Source organism: Canis lupus, chromosome 7 (assembly GCF_003254725.2).
Source record: "Canis lupus dingo isolate Sandy chromosome 7, ASM325472v2, whole genome shotgun sequence".
Taxonomy (NCBI): domain Eukaryota; kingdom Metazoa; phylum Chordata; class Mammalia; order Carnivora; family Canidae; genus Canis; species Canis lupus.
In genome coordinates this window covers 533,310-552,536 of record NC_064249.1, presented here as the reverse complement: position 1 = coordinate 552,536, position 19,227 = coordinate 533,310, and the positions used below count along the sequence as shown (strand labels likewise).

Genomic DNA, 19,227 nt, shown 5'->3' with positions numbered 1-19,227 from the left:
AGCTCGGGAAGGAGGCGGAGGTCGGGGCGCCGCGGCCCGGGGAGGAGGGGGTTCCCGGGAGGCGCCCCTGGAGACCGGCCGCGGCGCCTTCCCTCGGATCCCGGATCCGCCTGTGGCTAAACCTCCGGTTTGGGCGGGAAACTGGCGTCATCCGAGCTCGGCCCAGCTGGGGAGCCCCGGCACCGGCCTGCAGCCCCTCCACCCCCTCACTCGCCCCGCCCCTGCCGCACTCGCGTCCCCCCAAATTCTGGGGCTTCGTCCTCCGCCCCGACTGAAGCTCTTCGCAGGGGGACCCAGGACCTTGTGGACACGGCCTGGCCCGCGGGAACGGAGTCAAGGACCCGGGCCCCTCACGACCCCCAAACCCCCGTCGGAGTGCTTCCCCTAGAAGAGAGCCCCTCGGCCCGGGGACTCTCCCCTGAGCAAGATGCTGGGCCCCAGGTCCTCGGACCCCCCCCCATGCACCTTGCACACCCTCTGACCCCCCCCCCGCCCACCTTATACACCCTCAGAAACCGCCCCCCCCCGCCCACCTTGCACACCTTCAGGACCCCCACTCACCTTGCACACCCTCAGAACCTCCTACGCCGACCTTGCACACCCTCAGGATCCCCCGCGCACCTTGCACCTTGCACACCCTCGGAACCCCCCCCCCCCGCCCACCTTGCCCCGCAAGCCCCGCAGAAACTGGAGACACGCGCCCCCCAGGCTTCTCTCAGCTCATTTCTTTAATTAGGAGACGCAGCTCGTTACAAAATAACAGGTGGACGAGACAGGAAACAAGAACGAAAGCCCACGGGGGGGGGGGGGGGGTGCCGCCGGGCGGAGCGGGCGGGGCCGCGCGTCCTTCCTCCCGCGACCACGGCGGGTCCCCGTGGGGCCGCCCCGCCGGGTCTCGAAGCTTCCAGGCCCCGGGATCGGGGGCGGCCGGTGGGTCCTTCGGGGTGGAGACATCCGCGGGCCCGGCCTCCTGGAGGAGCGGCCGCGCCCCGTGCTGCCCCCGCTCGGCTCGGGCAGAGGGCGGAGGGCGGCGCCGGACCTGGGCTCCGCGTCCCACGGTCCCCAGGGTCCCGACCGGGCCCCGTGTCCCCCGCAGGCGCCCCTCGACCGTCGCACCCCGGGGCGCGGGGCTGGGAGCGGGAGGGTGACGGCGGGTGAGCCCTTCACGAGTGGGGGGCCGGTCGGGGCACGGGGCGCTCCTCCGGCGGGAGCCCCTCTATGGCTTTTCAGTTAGTTCACGGGGGTCGGGGGCAGGGCGCAGCGCACAGGGCGCCCACCGGGACCCGACGCCGGGCGGGACGCAGCGCAGGTGCGGGCCGTGGGGACGGGCCTCCGGGGCGCCCAGGTCCGCGAGGGCGGGGCGGACACGGGGCCCCGACGGGGTGACACGGGGGCTCGGGCCTCGGGGGCCTCGGGGGCACCGGGCCGGCATGCAGCGGATCTACAGGAGGCGGAGACATGCAGGCGAGTGAGGAGCCCGGGAGGTCCCGGGGGCGACCTTGGGTCACATAACCGGATGCACTGGGGGTAGGGTGGGGGGGATGAGGCCCCCATGGCTTCGGAAGGTTCTTGTTTTGTTGTCACTTAAAAAATAAACTATATTCGCGTGTCTTCAAGTCACAGTGGCCCCTTCTCAGTGTTACAGCTCGAAAAGCAGGTTAAGACCCTCGGTGACCAGGGTCTGGCCCCGGGACCGGGCAGGGCCGCAGGGCGGGCGCACAGCAACCAGGACGCCCTGGACTCGGATGTCACAGGGACGACCCGCCCTGCCCCCTACGCCCGGCTGGGCCCGCGACCCACTCGGCCCGGAGTCCTTTGCTGCTTCTCCCAAATGCCACCCTACCCGGCATCCTCCAGGCGGGCGTGCCAAGGCGGGCAACTGTCGTGGGGCCCGGGCCTCCTCCCTGCCCGCCACCAGCCAAGGCCCCCAGGAGGGCCACGAGCAGCCCCACAAGGAGGGGCGGGGAGGGAGCAGGTGCAGGGGGGAAGGGGCGGGGGGGGGGCAGGTGCAGGGCGGCGGGCGGTGGGGGGAGGGGCAGGTGCAGGGGGAGGGCAGGTGCAGGGGAGAGGGCGCAGGTGCAGGGGGAGGGGGCGGGGGAGAGCAGTTGCAGGGCAGCGGGCGGTGGCGGGAGAGGGCAGGTGCAGGGGGAGGGGGCAGGTGCAGGGCGGCAGACGGGGGGTGCATGAGGCCACGCATCAGCACACAGCACGGCCACCCGGACTCTCCGTCCCACTCGCGACCCGGGGCTTCTCGGCCCCTCTGCTCACCCACCCGCACCCCTGCACGCAGCCCGGGCGCTCGGGAGCTGGCTTCACCCACGGGCGGCCGCTGCCACCGCCTCTGTGGCGCCGGGAGCCCCGGGACAGCCGCCCGGCCCCCCTGATTCCGCGGGGGCAGCTGGGCTGGTTCCAGAGCCGAGGGGGGACCCCCCCACCGCCCCGGCCTCGGCTCCCGCCCCGCCCGCAGCCTGCCCCGGGCTCCCCAGCAGCTCTGAAGGGCCCGCGCGGCCGCCAGGCTCAGGACGCCCGCGGCCAGGGTGACCTCGCTCTCAGCTGCGGAAAACCCACGAGCCAGGGCGCTGCCCGCCGAGTTCACGGGGCCCACGCCGGGGGCGGCCGCGCACCTGGGCCCGGGGCAGCGGATCCAGCCGCCTTGCGGCCGGGGAACCCAGAGCCCCGGGGGGGGCGACCGCTGCCCTTGCGGCCCTCGGGGGGCGGCGGCCGTTGGGCTCCGCGGGCAGAGCAGCATCTCGGGCGGCGGAACGCGCGGGGCGCAAAGGGAGGGCGTGGGCTCCGCGGGGCCTGGGCACACGGTCCGTGGGGAAGGCGCGGAGACGCCCCGGGACCCGCAGCTCTGGGGCTGGGCGAGGAGTCCCCGCACCCGAAGCGCGCCCCCCGCAGCTCCCACGGCCCCCGCGGGCGCGACTCTGGGCTCGGCACGGACCCAGCTGAGCTCCCCCGGGCCGGGCGGGAGGCGAAGGGCGGCCGCGGGGGGCGGGGCACAGGGGGCGCGGGGCGGCTCCGGGGCGGGGGGTCGGGTGCAGGGCGGCTGCGGGGCGCAGGGGGCAGGCGCAGGGGGCGCAGGGCGGCTCCGGGGCGCGGGGCCCTCGCTCGCCCGCCTGCCTCCTGCCGGGCTCCGTGTGGGGGGAGGCTCGGCGCACGCGGGACTCCGCGCATATGGCTTTTTACCCGGGCGGGGCCGGGGGCGGGGGGCGGGGGGCACGAGTGGCGGGGCCGGGCCCAGCAGGTGCAGCCGCTGCCGGGCCGGTCCTGCTTCTCGGCGCCCACGACGCGGGCCTCCCCGGGTTGGGCCAGGGCTCGGCAGCCCCCCGGGCCGCAGGGCGGCGGAGGTCACGCGCACCTTCCTCGAGGCGCGGCCCCGGGCGACGACGGCGTTGACAGCGGCGGTGGGAGAGAAGAGAAGCGCAAGCGGGCGGGGCGGAGGCAGCGCCCGAGCCCGGCGCGGGCACGAGCGAGGCCTGGAGGCGACCACGTGCCCCCGAGGCCCGGGGGCGGGGCGGGGCGGGGCGGGGGCGGGGCCTCGGCGTCGGGCTCCTCGAGCACGCGGCCCCTGCACCCCGCGCATGCGCCGGGCCCGCTCAGCGCCGGAAGCGGAAGCGGAAGCGCGGGAAGGCGGGCGGGGGGGCGGGGGCGGGGCGGTGTGGCGGGAACCGCGGCGGCGGGGCGCGGCGGGGCGCGGCGGGGCCGCCCCTACTTGTTCTTTCCCAGCAGCGCGTCCACCTCCTCCTCGGGCTTGAGTGAGTGCCACTGCGCGATGGGCCGCCGCGGGTTGGCCAGCATGTCGGACCAGTGCCGCAGCTCCGTGCCCGTGGCGTTGCTGCCCACGAAGATCTTGCCGATGGCCTCGTTCTTGCCCAGCTTGTCGTAGTCCAGCACGGTCACCACCACCTGCACTTTCTGCGGGGACGGACGGGGTGAGACGGGCGCCGCCCCGGGGACCCCCCCCCCGCGGCCCCCTCCGCGGCCCCCCCCGCAGGCGCGGCGGTGACGCACGGGCAGGCGCGGCGGTGACGCACGGGCAGGCGCGGCGGTGACGCACGGGCAGGCGCGCAGGCTCACGGCGCACGTGACACGGGCCACGCCCGCGCTGCCGCTCACGTGCGCCGTTTAAGGGACAAAACGGGGTCGCGGGAGGGAGACAAACCGCAGGAGACCGCGAGTCCCAGCAAGACTGGCGGGTCCCGGGGGCGGGGTCGCTGCGGGACGGGCGGTGGGGGGCGCGTGACGTCACGAGCACCGGGTGTGACGTAACACACGTGGTGGGCCACCGACCTCTGCCTCCGGAACCACTGATATACTACGTGGTGATTATTTGAATTCAAACAAAAAAATACATAAAAAAATGAAAATAAAATGTCTTTAAGAGGCGATGCTAGGGGCGCCCGGGGGCTCAGCGGGTGGGCGCCTGCCTCGGCCCAGGGCGTGGCCCCGCGTCCCGGGATCGAGCCCCGCGTCGGGCCCCGCAGGAGCCAGCCTCTCCCCCGCCTGTGTCCCCGCCTCTCTGTGCGTCTCTCATGAATCAATTTTAAAAATCCTGGAAAAACGAGCCGTTCGGTCGAGGTAAGCGCGAGGGCCTACGGGGACGCAGACAGGCGACAGCGGGCTCAGGGCGCTGCGGGCAGCTCCGCAGGGGCCGACGCACGGACGCCGCGAGCAGGGCAGCCAGCGGGGCGGACGGCGGGGGGGCTGCGTGGACCCGTCAGGACAGAACCCTAGCGCGGAGGGGGCTCCCGGAGCGGGGCTGGGGCAGCGGGAATGGGGTGCGGGACGCCGGACAGGACCTGGGGGCCTCCCCTCCCCCACGGCTCCTGCCACCCGCTGGGACCAGGCTTGCTCCGGGAAGCCTCGCTGTGGGGCGGCCGCCCCCTGCACCTGCACCTGCACCTGCACCTGCACGCCGACGCCCTCACCTCCCGGGGCCCCTGCCTGCACCTGCTCCCCCCCCCCGGGGTCCTTCACAAGGGCCGTGTCTTGGACACACGTGTGTCTCCAGCACCCGGCAGCATCCTGGCACGTGGGGAATGCTCCGCAAAGAGTGTTGGACACACGAGGGGGGAAACAAAGGGCGGGCGCCTGGGGCGATGCCAATGCCCCGTCTCTTCCCTCGGGAACAGAAGGCAGAGGACAGAGGCTGCGCAGACGCCGCCCGGGGAGATCATTCTACGGGTTTGGGGCGCACGGGGGCTGGGAAACCCCTGGGCCGCTGCGCTCCCATCAACCATAAGTGGGGGCACAGCCCAGGCAGGCAGTAGCTGGACCCGAGGAGCAGGAGGGGAGGGGTTCCCGCCGCCCCCCCCAGCACCTGGATCTGCTCGAAGGGGATCTCGAAGCTGAAGGACTCGTTGAAGTAGGGGTTCAGGGTCTTCTTCTTGACCGTCGTCTTCTTCTTCTTGAGCCTCTTGCCGTTCTGCATCAGGTGGATCTTCACGTAGGGGTCTGCGGAGAAGCCCCGCCCCAGAGCCTCCTTAGCCTGCGCCCCCACCTCCCCCACCTCCCTCTGCACCCCCCCCCCCAGCAGAAGCAGAGGCAGCAGGAAGATTCCAGCTGGAGGACCAGTTCGGGCTGCGGGTGCAGGGGAGGCTGCCTGGGGCTCAGGCTCTAGCAGTGACCCTGCGCCGCCGTCCCAGGTGGGGGGCAGAGGGGGCTCACACACGCGGCCATGCCCCCACCCACCTCCCCACCTCGCGGGTGAGAAACTGAGGCCTGCAGAAGGTCGGGGAGTGAGCGGCGCTGAGCGAGTGGGGTGTGTGTGTGCGATGGAGCAGGGTGGGTGTGAGTGAGGGGGGGTGACAAGCCGGGGTGACCTGGCCGGGCTGGCCGCAGGACTGCCAGGGGAGCCCCCACCCCAGCCTGATGCCCAGGAAGGCGGCGTTCCCCCCTCCCCGCCCCCCCGCGGGCAGGGCCTGTGCAGGACAAGTGTCCCCAGCTCTGGGCAGCTCCCAGGGGCGGGCCTGGGGCCCAGGACAGCGGCCACCTGGTGGGAAGCGAGGCCCAGCGCCTGGCTCGCCGGTGCCATCCCATGGCAGCCGCCAGGCCTGCAGGTACCTGACAGGCCCCCCACGTCCATCTTCTTCAGGTTCTTGGCCTCCAGGATACAGACAGTGAGCTTCCCGGCCGTGGGCACGTAGCGCAGGGAGGTGCAGATGTCGCCCAGCTTCTCTGGCTGTGCCGGAAGAGCAGCATCCCGGTCATCCGGGCCCCCCACCCCATGACCGCACCCCGGGGATGGCTCCCGCTCCCCGGCAGAGCAGTCGTCCCGGTACTCTGTCCCTCTCCTTGGGTTACTGTCATGGTGACGCCCTCCCGTGGATGGGTCAGGGCTCCTGGTGACCCCGAGACCTCCACAACGTCCCACAGCAAGGGCACCAGGGGCAGGATGGGAACCCAGGGCTCCTGCTCCTAGGAGCTCTGCCAACATCATGCCCGGGTGAGCCTCTCGGGGATGGGGCCCACCTGCCCGGTCCCTGCTCAGGGGCACAGGCCCGGCTTCCTCAGGGTGAGCGCCCGGTCAGCAAGGGGGTCCTGGGCGTCCCTCCCCCCCCAGCCTGGTACGCTGCTGGCCTCGCGACCGGGACTTGGCCAGACGAAGGACCGATGCTGGAGGAGCAGGGGCTCCAGGGAGCATGTGGCATATGGCAGGTGCTCAGCCCGTGCCTGGTAAGCCGTGGATGCTGTAGCAGCTGCTGGGAGGACAAGCCCCCGTGCCGAGACACCTTTAAAATAAATATGGGCTTGCCCTGTGGGTAAACTGAGGCACGAAGTGACAAGTCAGGGGCCCTCAGGGACAGCAGAACCGCAGCAGCACGACGGTGACACTGCTCCCCTAACGGGGGAGCCTCCTCAACGCCAGAGGCTAGGCCAGACTGCGGGGGGCCCGGGCCCAGGGGGTCAGCCAGGTGCCCGGGGTCACACAGCGCAGCCGCGTCCCACCCGCCCGCAGCCCCTCGGCGCTTGCCGCTCTCACCTCCTCCTTCTCGCCGCCCTGCAGGTCCCTCCACTCCTCGATGGGCTGGCCCAGGTCCACGGTGTTCATGGGCACCTTCACCTCGCCGATGATGTCGTGTTTGGAGAAGCGGTCGAAGTCATAGATGGCCATCACCAGGGTTTTGCCCCCCAGCTCCTGGTAGGGCACCTGCAGGGCACAGCAGGCGGGGAAGGCCAGGGCCCCTGAGTCACACGCCACGGGGCCGCCCGGCCGAGCCCTGTCCCCGCGAAGCCCCAGGACAGGCGGTGACAGGGCTCTGGGGAGGCAGGGCGTGTGGAGTGGGGCGCCGTCCTACGGACCGAGCAGTGGCCTCAGGGCGCCCAGCGCCCAAGCCACCGTCCCCGGCTGCAGCCTGAGCCCCCGCCACCCGTGAGGCCCCCAAGGGTGCGCGGGGCTCAGGGGCCCCAGGGTGCCATCCTGCCCGCCTGCACCTTGAAGGTGAAAGTCTCATTGAAGGCGGGGTTCAGCGTTTTGCGGTGGACTTTGGTCTCGTACTTCTTCTTCTTGTCTGGAAGGAGGAAGACTTTGACGTAAGGGTCTGAGGTGCCCCCCATGTCCAGGGCTGGCAATTCAGCAGCTTGCAGGACGCCGACGGTGAGCTGCGGGGAGAGAGGACCGGGCCTGAGCCCCCCATCACCCCCCTCACCCCCCCGGGGACACCAGCCCCCCAGTGGGGACAGGCCGCTGCGACCCAGGAACACCGGTCCCGTCCCTACCCCTGGATCCAGGTGACGTCAGGGAAGCGGGTTTGCCCAAGGTCGGCGGGGTGTTGACAGCGGGGGCCCTGAACTGCGGACCCCTCTAAAGCGATGATGCCGGGGGCTCATGGGGGCACCCGGGGGCGCACGCCTTTGGTCTCCAGCCCCGCCCACCCCATGGAAGGGGGCGGCCTGGCCTGTGGGCGTGCCTGCTTCTCGCGCTCCCCCCCCACACACCCCCAGCCTGGCCGCCCTACCTGGTTGGCCTGGAAATCATAATCCAGGGAGAACTGCAGCTTGCCCAGGTTCTCCGGCTCCTTCTCCTCCTCTCCCTCGCCCTCTCCCTCCGTCAGGCCCGTCTCGGCATCATCGTCATCCTGGGGGGACTGGGCCGGACAAGGGGCGCTCAGGGGACAGGACGGGGCCTGCCTGGGGGCCCCAATCCGCGGCCCTCGGCCCCCCGGCCGCGGCTTGCACGCGCCCTACTTCCCAGCTCAGGGGCCGCCCTGGGACACTTACCCGGAGCACCGTCGGCGCATCCCAGAGCACGGAGAGCCCACGGGGGTGAGAGAAGGAAAGTGACGTAAGAGAAAGTCCTGCGGCCGCACCGGCTGCCACCAGGTGGGCCACCCGCCGCCCTGTAGCCCGCCCCCACCCCACGTGACATGGCGGGCTTCTCTCGGCCACGCACGCGCACGCATGCCTGCACACACAGGCGTGTGCACACATGCACATACACAGGCACGCGCACACATGAGCGCCCAAAGGCCATTTAATCTCGCTGACTCCGTGAGGCCACCTTCCTCCCGGGCCTCACACTGATTTCTTGAGCACGAGGCTCTCGTAGTCGCTCCCAGGACAAGTGAGCAGCGGTGGGTCAAAGCGAACCAGGGGCCTCAGCAACCAAACGGGGGAGCCAGGATTTACCCAAGGACTTTCCAGACTGACCACCCCCAACACAGGGGCAAATAAACTATTATCGTGTGACCAGGGGTGACTCCACTGGGCTCGGTCTTGGTGCCTCGGGACCATTCTGCTGCCTCAGTGGATCCCCGCCACCCAGTGGAGGCCTCCAGCGGGGTTTCGTCCTCCAGCGTCTTCTGGCAGGACCACGCAGGGTCCGTCCCTTCAGTGGTGGCCTCCTGGGGCCGGGGGTGCGGTTCTCTTCCCCACGTTTTGTGCCCTGGCCCCTCTGGGGGTCCACGCACGGTTCTCCTCCGCGGCCTCCACGAGGCTGAGGCCGAGCTATTGGGTGGAGGAGACCCCCGTTCCCACCAGCGGCTGCACAGACAACAGTTGCCAGGGCACATGGGGCCCTCCCGAGGGCAGCTGGTCCGGCTGTGGCACCTGGAAGCCTGTGCCACAGCCCCGGCCTCGGAGGGGTGGGCTGGGCCCGTGGTCCCGGCCTGCGCGCTCCTACCTGACCCCCTTTCATGTCCTTCATGTTCATGGCGTTCTTCATGCCTTTGCCTTTCTCCTTCTTGTTCTTCTTCTTCTTGCAGCAGCACTTCTTGCAGATGCAGAAGCAGCAGGTGAGAAGCAGGAGGCCGGCGACCACGGCAATGGCGATCAGCGCCCAGGGCGGTACTGGCCATGGAGGAGCCGGGTCAGCAGGGCTCAGCCCGCCCCCCGCCCCGCTGCACGCGGCCACGGCCACGGCGCTGCACGTGAGCCACGTCTGCTTCCCGGAGCCTGCTCAGCCCTGCCCTCCGCGCCCACGGGCCGTGGACAGAGACCCCGACCGAGGCGCAGGAGCTCCGGGGCCACCCCGAGCCGGCGGCCCAGGGCCCTGGCCGCGCCCCACACCCCACGCCAGCACCTCCCACGGGGGGGGGCCCACCCGCGACCTCCGCCGGCACCCGAGCAGCCCCTGCCAGGACCTGGGAAGGTGATGGTGGGGGGAGCTTCTGTTTCCCAAACTAAGGTAACACGACGGGAGATCTTCAGCAGGGCCGTGTCACGCGGGTTCCCACCCTCCTCCGGTTTCAAGCGCCGGGTGTCCGGGTGCTGGCAGCGGCCCTTCCCCCCCGGGAGGCTGGGGCGCCCACCCTCCCCAGGGACGCGCAGCAGGCCCGGCCCGGGGCACCCCCGCGGGCACTCACAGGGGATGCTCTGGATCTTGTAGAAGAACTTGTCCTGTATGTAGGTGAACATGTCATCCTGACTCGGCCTGGCGCCCCCGCTCTCCGTCGAGTTGTCTAAGAGCCCGGTGGACACTGTGGCCGTGGTGGTGGCGGGAGCCACGATGGGCTCCTGGTTCCTCTTGAAGATGTTCCTCATGGTGGCGGAGGCGACGGCTGCGGGCGGCAGGGGTGGGAACAGGTGAGCGGCCGCAGCCCGAGTACACACAGCTCCGCCCAAGGACTGGAAGCCTCTCTCGGGAGCTAAAGGCCTAGGGATGCCCGCGGGGTCAGTGGTCGGGCACCGCCTCCGGCCCAGGTCGTGACCCCGGGGTCCCAGGATCGAGTCCCGTGTCGGGCTCCCACAGGAGCCTGCTTCTCCCTCTGCCTGTGTCTCTGTCTCTCTGTGTGTCTCTCATGAATAAAAAAAAATTTAAGCCCACTAAACGCTATTACTATCGATCCCTTTATAATCCAAAGATGGTTCCCATAATGTGAACGACTGTGGCGAAATGACGACACGACCCTCCTCCCCACGTTGGCTCGTCCTGGGTCAGGCGCCGCGCAAAGCCCTCTCCGTGCGTGATGTCGCTTAACCCAGACTCAGCCTCATGCTTGGCCACTGTTCCCGCTGAGCAGAGGCGGAGGGGGCTCCGGGAGGCCGGGCCTCCACCCCGAGGGCTCCTTCGTGACCCTCTGTCCTCCTTGACCTGTCCCTGCCGTCACCGTCGCCGCCTCCCGCCTCCGGCACCATCTCGCGAAAACGGGGGGCAAGAGAGTCAAGGAGCAGCTGCCCAGGGTCTGCCGCCCGGAGGCACATCTGCTTCCCATCTCGGGGCCACTCGTGTTCTCCGGGGTGTGTTTTACGTGTGGAGACCCCCACTCCCCGTGAGGCCCTGCTACCCACGATCCCCCATTCTGCCTTTTTTAACGTAAAATTTTACCATCTGCCTTTTCTTTCTCTTTTCAAAAAAAAATTTGCTTATTTTTTTTTAATATTTTATTTACTTATTCATAGAGACAGAGAGAGAGAGAGAGAGGCAGAGACACAAGCAGGCTCCATGCAGGGAGCCTGACGTGGGACTCGATCCCGGGACTTTGGGATCACACCCCAGGCTGCAGGTGGCGCTAAACCGCTGCACCACAGGGGCTGCCCAAAAATTTGCTTATTTTAGAAAGCACGTGCGCACACGCAAGTGGTGGAGGGGCAGAGGGCCAGAAGCAGGCCCCCCCCACCTGAGCACGGACCGCGTGGGGCCCTAACCCGGGCCGGGGGGCCTGACCGGAGCAGAAACCAAGCGGGCGGCCAGCGCCCCAGGCCTTCTCCATCAGCGACACTGTCCTTTGCCACCGCAGCTGGGCGCCCAGGGGCCCCGTGTGGTCCACGCTCCACCGCAGGCACCGGAAGGCCCGCGTGGGGCCGCCGAGGGGCCGCCCGTTGCAGTGCGGCAGGAGGACAGCGTGTGGGCCCCGCGGGGCCGGGCGGGCGGGCGCTGCTCCCACGGAGGAGCCCCCGGACCCCAGCGAGGAGGAGCCCCCGGACCCCAGCGAGGAGGAGCGGGGCCGTGGCAGGAAGGACGACACAAGGCCCTGCGCTCCCTCCCTCCGTCACTGGCCTCGTGTCATGCGCGTGGAGGGACTGCGCGTGGAGGGACTGCGCGTGACGTGGAGCGAACGACTGCGGCGACTGAGGTTCTGGCTGAGAACAGCCGCAGGAGAGATGCCTGGTCCGAGTCTGTAAGGGGCGCCCGGACCCACCTGGGGGAGAGAGCGCTTTCCTGGGGGCGTGACCGAGGCCGGGGCTTCCCCCCAGGGGAGGGGGACAGGGGTGGCGGCGGGGCGAGGCCACATGGGCCAGAGCAGGAGGCGCTGACTGTGAGCCCGAGGGAGCGGCCCGACAGCAGCACGGCCCCCCACGGCCTGTCCCAGGCTCACGGAAGCCGTCAGAGGGTTTAGGGACGCAGGTAACGTGGACAAATTGACATTTTGAAAACTGTGCTTTGGCGGCAGCGAGTTAAGGCCTGAATCCACCACGACCCCAGAGGGAAGGGGAAAGACCTCCAACGACCCAGTGACGGCTTGTCAGCCCCAGGTCCCCGTGAGGGAGTCTGCGGTGTCCTCGGGCAATCACCAGAGGGGAGTGACACAGGGGACGTGGGCTGTTCATAAAGCGGCAGCACATCGGGGCCTTGTCCAGGGCCTGGAGCCCGGAGGCCCTTTTATTTATTAATTTTTTTTTTAAAGATCTTATTTATTCAAGAGACACACAGAGAGAGACAGAGACACAGGTGGAGGGACAAGCAGGCTCCCTGCGGGGACCCCGACGCGGGACTCGATCCCGGGACCTGGGGTCACACCCTGGGCCCAGGCAGATGCCCGACCCCTGAGCCCCCGGGCGTCCCGCTGCCTGATTTTTGTAAATACACTTTTACTGTGACTCGGCCACACGCGAGCGTCCCCGCCTCCCAGCGCAGCCGAGTGGCCGAGGTCGCCGGGCCGCCTGCTGCTTGAGGAGGGGGCCGCCTGCCCCGCCGAGCCCCAGGCCCTGGACATGCTGGGAAGCACCAGGGAGCAGGAGACGCACGGGGGCCCGGGCACCCCGGCCCTCACCGCACACGCGGAGCCGTCCACGCAGCAGCCACTCTCACAGGCGCTCCTCCCGCGCAGGTCAGGGCTGTCCCGGCAGCCGCCCCACGGTCACCGCCTCCCGCAGGCACTGGGCCCACTCGGGGCCGGCCTCCAGCAGCTCACGGGGGGGGGGGCTCCGCGCCACTGCCCCGTCCGTCCCCCCATCCGTCCCCTGTCTGTCCCTCTGTCCGTTCCCCCGTCCATCCCCGGGTCCGTCCTCCCATCCATCCTCCCTCCCATCCCCCTGTCCGTCTCCCCCGCCGTCCGTTCCCGTCTGTGCCTCCTGTCCATCCCTCTATCTGTCCTCCCGTCTGTCCTCCCTCCCGTCCCCCCGTTGGTCCCCCATCTGTCCCTTGTCCGTCTCTCTGTCCGTCCTCCCTCCTGTCCCCCCGTCCCTCCCCCATCCATCCCCCGTCCCAGGTCACTCCCGGGCCCAGCACACAAGCCCTATTCCCGTGACAGAGCCTGCCAGCTCCCCGCCCGCCTCCGGGGTGAGGTCCACTGTGAGGCCACCTGCCAGGAGCGGGGGAGGGTGCGGCCCCGCCAGCCACCCGCACCCCCGGCCGCCGTCCTTGTTGGGGGCGCCCATCACCCCCCACGTGCCCCTCGCTGGGCTCCAAGCTCCGTGGACGGGGACAGGAGAGCAGCGTGCAGCAGGCCCTCCGCGCGGCCCACGTCCCCCGCCTGGTACCTCCCACCAGGAGTGTCGGGACACCACCGCCCGTTCCCACAGCCCACACGGTTCTCCCACACGCTCTCGTGTCCCCATTGGGGAAGCCGCAGGGCTTGGTTCCTCCCCGACCTGCCAACTCCCTGGGTCTCCCGCCTCCTTCCCCAGAATCCCGGGAGGGCGCGAGGGTACATGGGGGCAGGGGCAGGGGATGCAAGGGTGTGGGGGGGCTGACGTGCTGTGCCCAGGGTGGCCCTGGCTCCTGCGACCTCAGGCCCCATGGAGGGCAGCGCACCTCTGGGGGCAGCCTCCGCCCCCCTCCCCGCACTCCCGCCTGCTCCAGCCCTCCTGCAGCCTCCCCACCCCCTGCACCCCTGCACACCGCTGGGCGACAGCGAACACCTGGCCGCTTTGTCAAGCACTGCGGGTCACCAGGGTGGGCCGGGGACGCGTTGCAGCAGGACAGGCTGTGAGGTGTGCGCACAGCCGGGAGCCCCTGCACACTTGGGAGCACGCCGGGACCCTCCAGGGCCTCACACACTGGGGAGCTGCTGGGACCCCAGCACTGGCTAGCTGCCTCCGGCCCCCTCTGGCAGGGTGAGCAGCCACATTTGCCGCAGTTGGTGGCGGGGGACAGTGGTAGGGGACAGTGACAACCTGGTCGACTTCTCCTTTACCTTATCCATCCCTCTCCCAGCACGGAGGCCCAGGGCAGGAAGCAGGACCGTGGGCGGGGTCAGGGAGGTCCTGCGAACCGAGGCAGCCCTTCTAACAAGCCGACAGCACGTGTCTGGAGGCCGTGTCCTTGACTCCCAACACCCAGAGGTGCTCAGAGCTCAGCCGTGACACCCTTGACCGTCACCCATCGGGTAGGAGGGGAGGGGGGTGGACAGGAAGCAGAAGCCGGCCTCACACCCACGCACACTCGCACTCACAGGCTCCCGCACGCGCTGCTCTCAGTCTGCGCTGAGCCTCGTGCAGGGAACACTGCGCCGGGGCTTCACCCTTTGGGTGCAGGTGTGGACGGCGTCAAGAGAACGGGGAACAAGAGATGACCATGCACAAGAGGAAGTGTCGTGTCGGGGGGCGGAGGCGGTGCTGCACGGGCACTTACGTATCCAGAGTCGGGCACTGGGAACACGCACGCGGCGCTGGTGACATGCGTCGTCGTTGCTTCCGGGGAGGGGATGTAGGGAGGAGCACCCAGCAGACCCGTCCCTGGGCACCCTGCTGTATTTTGGGGATCTTGAAGCACACAAATATACCTGCCTCCCCGCCCCAGCCCAGGCTGCTTCAGAAGCAGGAGCCCAGGCCCCTGCGGCGCAAAACAGGGGACCGACGGGGATGTCTGTAGCCCACTCTGGACTCAGCCAGCCTGGGGCCACCCAAGACCTCCCTGTCTCACCCGCAGGCCACCTGCCTCCTCAGCCCACATCTCCTCTGCCCTAGAGAGGGCCAGGAGCACTGAGGCCCCGCAGGCTCCTCCAGCTGGCCTGTGGCTCCTCCCGGGGGAGGCTCCCTTCCAAATCAGATTCTGACCCCACATCAGAGGTGAGTACGCTTGATCCCCACCCCCCCAGCCAAAGCACACAGGCGTGTGTACACACACACACCCGCCACCGACGGCCACCGACGGCCACTGACGGCCACCTCCCACCAATTCAGTACGACCTGGGGACTCTGCGCTTCTCCGGATTATCACCCGCAAGCGTGGCCTCAATTAACAAAGATAACGGGGAGCTGGGGGGATGCAATGTACTTAACCTCTCCTCACCTCGGATTCGCAGAAACCCAAGTAACAAGGTGGAAACAGGTAACCAGGCGCCTGTGACCAGAGCTAGCAAGCTAACAGATCCACGCGTAAGAATAAGTTTCTTTCTTTACGTTTTGAATCGATGCTCCAGCCCAACACTTGGTCCTGGGAGGCAGAGGATACGGTTTCAAATAAATTACTTTTCTAGCTCATTTTGAAGATAAATTACCCATTTCTGGGAGTCCTCTGCGTGGCCAGGCCGGTAGGGCCTCCTGGGGCAGCCGCGTGCACCAGGGCTTTGCAGCGAGGCTCCCACGGCCGCGTGTAGGAGCAGAGCCTGCTCTTGGCCTGCCCGGGAAAGCTCGCGCCGCAGGGCTCCAGAGAGCTAGAAAGTCCTGCCCGGGTCTAACTTCAATCTCTCCTGCGCAAGGACACTCGTTCCCCGGCTTTTGCATCTAGGCCGAGATCAGCAAATCCCAGACCACCCGAGACGAGGCCCTGGGCAGAGTCCACGGGAGGTGACAGGCCAGGTTGAGTCCTTCCTCACTCGGGCAGTCAGCCGAGGTGTGCGACCTCGGGCCGGCCCGTCGCCCTCCGGGCCTCTGCGGTGATGATGGGAGGCGAAGGCTCCTGCGCACCCGCTGCGGGCTTCATCGCAGGCAACGTAAGCCCTGGGCCGCGAGAGCAGAGGGAACCCGGCGACAGCACAGTCCCAACCCCTTGCCTGAGAAATGAAGAAATGGGCCCCCAAGGGACGTGAGCTGCCTCACATCACACAGGTAAGGAGGCTGAGCCGCCGTCTCCTACTCCAGCCCGGCAGGCCCTTGGGCGCAGCTGCTCCTTGGCCGAGGGCAGGGTGCAGGGGGGCGGTGGGAGGGGCGCGGGCCCGTGTGTCCGGCGGGTGGGGGCGCAAGGAGGGTGGGGAGGGCGCCGCCCGTGTCCCGTCCACACAGGGGGGCAGCGCCAGGGGCAGCACTGGCTGGGAAGGGAGCCCTGTGGCGGGGGGGCTGTTACCCCACTTGCGTCCACAGGATCCCTGCTGCCCCCTGCGAACTGCGCCATCCGGGCCAACACCGTCCCTTTCGTGCCAAATGCACATCTTCATTTGGAGCTAAAACCCCTTAAACGCTGATGCGTCTCCTGCCTCCCAACCGGTACAAGCTCCAAACACACGAGCTCGGCCTCGCCAGGGGGAGCAGGGCTTACAGGCGGGGGGGGGAGGGTGCAGGGGGGGCAGACGGGGGGTGGGGGTGGGCGGAGGGGGCAGACGGGAGCCGGCAGCTGGCGTCCCTCAAGTCAGGGCCCAGAAAGGGGAGCCGCCGAGGCCCCATTAGCCGAGTGATGGAGCAGAACCGCACTGGCACCGCCGTGAAGAAAGGGGCCTTGCGTCCCTCAGACCCACGGCGACAGCGGCACTGAGGGACCATGACGTGGCGGGGGGGGGTGCAGGAAGGGCCCCGCGTGTGAGCCCAGGACGTGTGTGCACCACGGGTGCCCGGCACCAGGAACACGCGTGTCACGCAGCCTAAGCGGGAAGGGAGAAGCCCCAGGAGGGACCCGGGGGTGGCACACCAACCACCTGGGGACTCAAGGGTGGCAGGAAAGCCGTGGTACTTGGAGGCTGAGCGGGTGGGACCGCAGCAGGGGCGCCTCGGGGACCACAGCCTCGGGTGGGAGACGTGGGCGCACAGCCCCACTGCGCCGCCGCCAGCACCTGTTGCCAGTCCATCGGGGTGCCCCGGGGAGGGACAGGGGACTCCCCTCCTCCCCCGTGTTCTGGGCCTCTGCACGTCCCAGGGTGGCCCACGACCCTCCCAGATGCCCGGAGCCCTACCCCCTGGGGTGAGCCGCACGAGGGCAGCAGCGAAGGGGGCAGACGTGGACTCTGGGACCCGGGCTGGCTTGCACCCGGCGCCGGGAGCTGGGCGGGGGGCGGGGGGCCGGAGGCTCCGGCTCCGGGGATCCCAGGGCTGCCTTGGGAGACTGACCCCAGCCACGGTGCCCCCCACAGAGCCACCCCTGCACCCGCGCGCTTCCTCTCACTGGTGCCCAGGGCAGGGCTGGCCGTGTCCACGCGGACCCTGGGCGCGAGGTCAGGCCCCGTGTGCCTGACGGAGGCTGCAGCACTGGCCGAGCCAAGGACTGTGCCATCCGGACGCCTGGGGCCCGGAGGTGGGGGGCGCTTCAGAGGCCAGAGGCCGGGGAGCCTGTTCCTGGGGACACGCCTGGGCAGGGTCACCCACGTGCACCACTCAGCTTCCCGGACGGTAAGGGCTGCGAGGCAGCAGCTGTCCCATTGGCCTCCGCCCTCAGCAGCAGCCTGGCTGCGGGGCCTGCTGGCAGGAACGGGGAGCTGGGGGTGTCTCTGGGCTCGGCACCCCCCTGGCGACCACATCCAGCAGGCCCCCCGCTTCAGGGGGGGCAGACACTGGGGCTGGGGGACAGGACCAGGGCCCGGCCCCCACAGCCTCAGGCCTGGCAGGCAGGCCCGCCGTCCTGGATCGCCCAGCAAGAGAGCGGAAGGGCGTCCACGCAGTCCAGGCCCCGGAGGGTCGTGGGCCGAGGGGGCGTGAAGATCCCTTCCCTGATGAGCGACCGTGAAGTCGCCCCCCTTGTCCTTGTCCCACTGTGCAGGTGACGCCGGGTGAGCACCCGGGAACAGGAGAGGAAGAAGGCTCAGCCCGTGGCAGGCAGCTCGCAGAGACACACTCAGGCCGGCCCAGAGGCGGGGCCGTGGACCCCGATGACAGCTCGCCGCCAGGCTCTGGCCCCAACGTGTGACCTGGAACCCCGACTTGCAGGCACCCAGCCCAGGGCTCTAACCAGCCTCCTAACCAGCCGCCCGGCCCGCAGCACCAGGAGCAGGGGACAGAAGCTACCGGGCCTGGGCCCACGTGGGAGCCGTGTGCCGGTCCTAGAGGCTCCACGAGCACCATGCTGAAGTTCACGTCACGCTCGGCCCCGTCAGGTCGACACTATTATTCCCGTTTTACAGATGGGGAGACTGAGGCGGAACGGGGCACACAGGCTGCCTCCCCTGCCCCGCAGGATGGGAGGGGCTGCCCTCGGGAGGCTGCGTGGGGAGCCAGGGGCAGTCAGAGGTCGGGGACGCCCGGGGTGCCCCCAGAGGGACGTGACGGGGCTCAGCTGCGGAGGATACAGTCCGCGCCCCCGTGTCCCTCCCACGCGGGCCAGGCCCTTGGCAAAACCACGCCTGTTACCACCAACGCCTCCCACAGCTCAGGGCCTGCGGAGAACTAGGGTGGGTCTCGCCAGTCCCAGGGGCACGATTACAGCCCCGAGGGCGCCGCCTTCCCCACCCCCTGACCCGGGCCCCCAGCCTGACCCGGACCCCCTGCCTTGACCCAGGACCCCCGCCTGACCCCGCCAGAACAGGTTCGGGGACAGGGGCCCAGAGGGGGGAACCATGTCCTCAAAATGCCAACAGACTGGAGGAGGGGAGGAGGGAAGACATGCAGGACGTCCTCCCTCCCAGTGGAACATCCAGCAGGGATTCCACGCAGATGCGACTGGAGGCAGGACTGGGGACGCACTTGGGTCCAGGTGGGGCAAGTGGGCGCCTCCACATGGCGCAGCTCAGCACCCGGCCTGTGGCTCAGAAGGCCCTGGCCCGCGTCCCCGCCGCACCTTGCAGCCCTGCAAACATGGGCAGGGAGCTTAGCCCCACCCCCACCCGGGGCTTCTGCATCTGGAAAATGGGAAAGAGGACTTACCTGCCATGGGGCTGCGAGGGTCCGTAAAGCGCGATCTTGTGCCCAAGGGGCTGGAACCCACAGGGAGCACGCGGGGTGGCTGGGGGAACCCATGGTGGCCTCGTACTTCGGAGACTGCGGCTCCCCCCTCGCCGGCCCCCACCCTCTGCTCCAGCCCAGCCAGCCTCTTAGCACCCTGCCGTGAGCCCCATCGGGAGCCCCAGCCCCGTGCAGACTGCAGACGAGCCCCCGCCTCCAGCTGGTCCACACCCGCTCCCGCTGCCCACGTTTGCTCAAGGAGGAGGGGCCGCGCTCCCCTCCGGCCACCTCTCCCTTTCTGCTGCGACAGAGCTGGGGCAAGGCGGGAGCTTGTGCTGGGGCCCCGAGAACATCCCTGCCCGCCCCGGCCATGCCAGTGGGCCACCAAGCGAGCGCGGCGACGACCAGGAGGTGGGTGGTGGGCTGGGGGCTGCTCCGGAGCGGGCCACTGGGAGTCATTAGCACAGGTGGCGCGGTGGCGGGGGGCGGGGGATGCTGGGAGAACAGTCCCAGGCTCGGGGACATCACGGCAAGAGGGGAAGGCCAGGCCCAGCAAAGAACAGGAGAGCCCGGGAAAGAGAAAGCTAATCTGTGGTGACA

General features: G+C 69.5%; 2 protein-coding genes and 1 long non-coding RNA gene across 4 annotated transcripts in view; 1 reads left to right on the top strand and 2 right to left on the bottom strand.

Annotated features, from left to right (window-relative positions):
* Positions 1–710: 710 nt before the first annotated feature.
* LOC112667114 (basic proline-rich protein-like) lies at positions 711–3,586 on the bottom strand. The gene is made up of 2 exons (XM_049112000.1): positions 2,140–3,586; positions 711–2,076 (listed from the first exon to the last, which is right to left on the bottom strand). Exons 1-2 carry the CDS (start codon positions 3,584–3,586, stop codon positions 1,640–1,642), a joined length of 1,884 nt encoding a protein of 627 aa, XP_048967957.1. The 3' UTR covers positions 711–1,639.
* A 43-nt stretch (positions 3,587–3,629) lies between these two features.
* The window catches only part of SYT2 (synaptotagmin 2), a 79,054-nt gene continuing 63,456 nt past the window's right edge, over positions 3,630–19,227 (bottom strand). For both annotated transcript variants that reach the window (XM_025458512.3, XM_025458511.3), the window contains exons 2-9: positions 9,807–10,001; positions 9,125–9,291; positions 7,962–8,081; positions 7,438–7,605; positions 6,986–7,153; positions 6,067–6,184; positions 5,324–5,457; positions 3,630–3,918 (exon numbers count right to left, since the gene is read on the bottom strand). In XM_025458512.3, the coding sequence (XP_025314297.1) occupies positions 3,712–3,918; positions 5,324–5,457; positions 6,067–6,184; positions 6,986–7,153; positions 7,438–7,605; positions 7,962–8,081; positions 9,125–9,291; positions 9,807–9,984 (1,260 nt within the window). In that variant the 5' untranslated portion in view covers positions 9,985–10,001 and the 3' untranslated portion in view covers positions 3,630–3,711. The remainder of the gene's footprint in view (positions 3,919–5,323; positions 5,458–6,066; positions 6,185–6,985; positions 7,154–7,437; positions 7,606–7,961; positions 8,082–9,124; positions 9,292–9,806; positions 10,002–19,227) is intronic.
* Positions 7,513–10,271, top strand: LOC112667050 (uncharacterized). Its single transcript, XR_007411733.1, has 2 exons — positions 7,513–8,325; positions 9,207–10,271. It is a non-coding gene; the product is annotated as an uncharacterized LOC112667050 (long non-coding RNA).

What these genes read in the sequence shown, in the direction of transcription:
- LOC112667114 (XM_049112000.1), bottom strand. Translation starts at nt 3,586, where the DNA reads ATGCGCGGGGTGCAGGGGCCGCGTGCTCGAGGAGCCCGACGCCGAGGC. An exon ending in CCTGCCCCCTCCCCCTGCAC is followed by an intron (nt 2,077 to 2,139) that starts CTGCCCTCTCCC and finishes CTCCCCCTGCAC; the next exon opens with CTGCGCCCTCTCCCCTGCAC.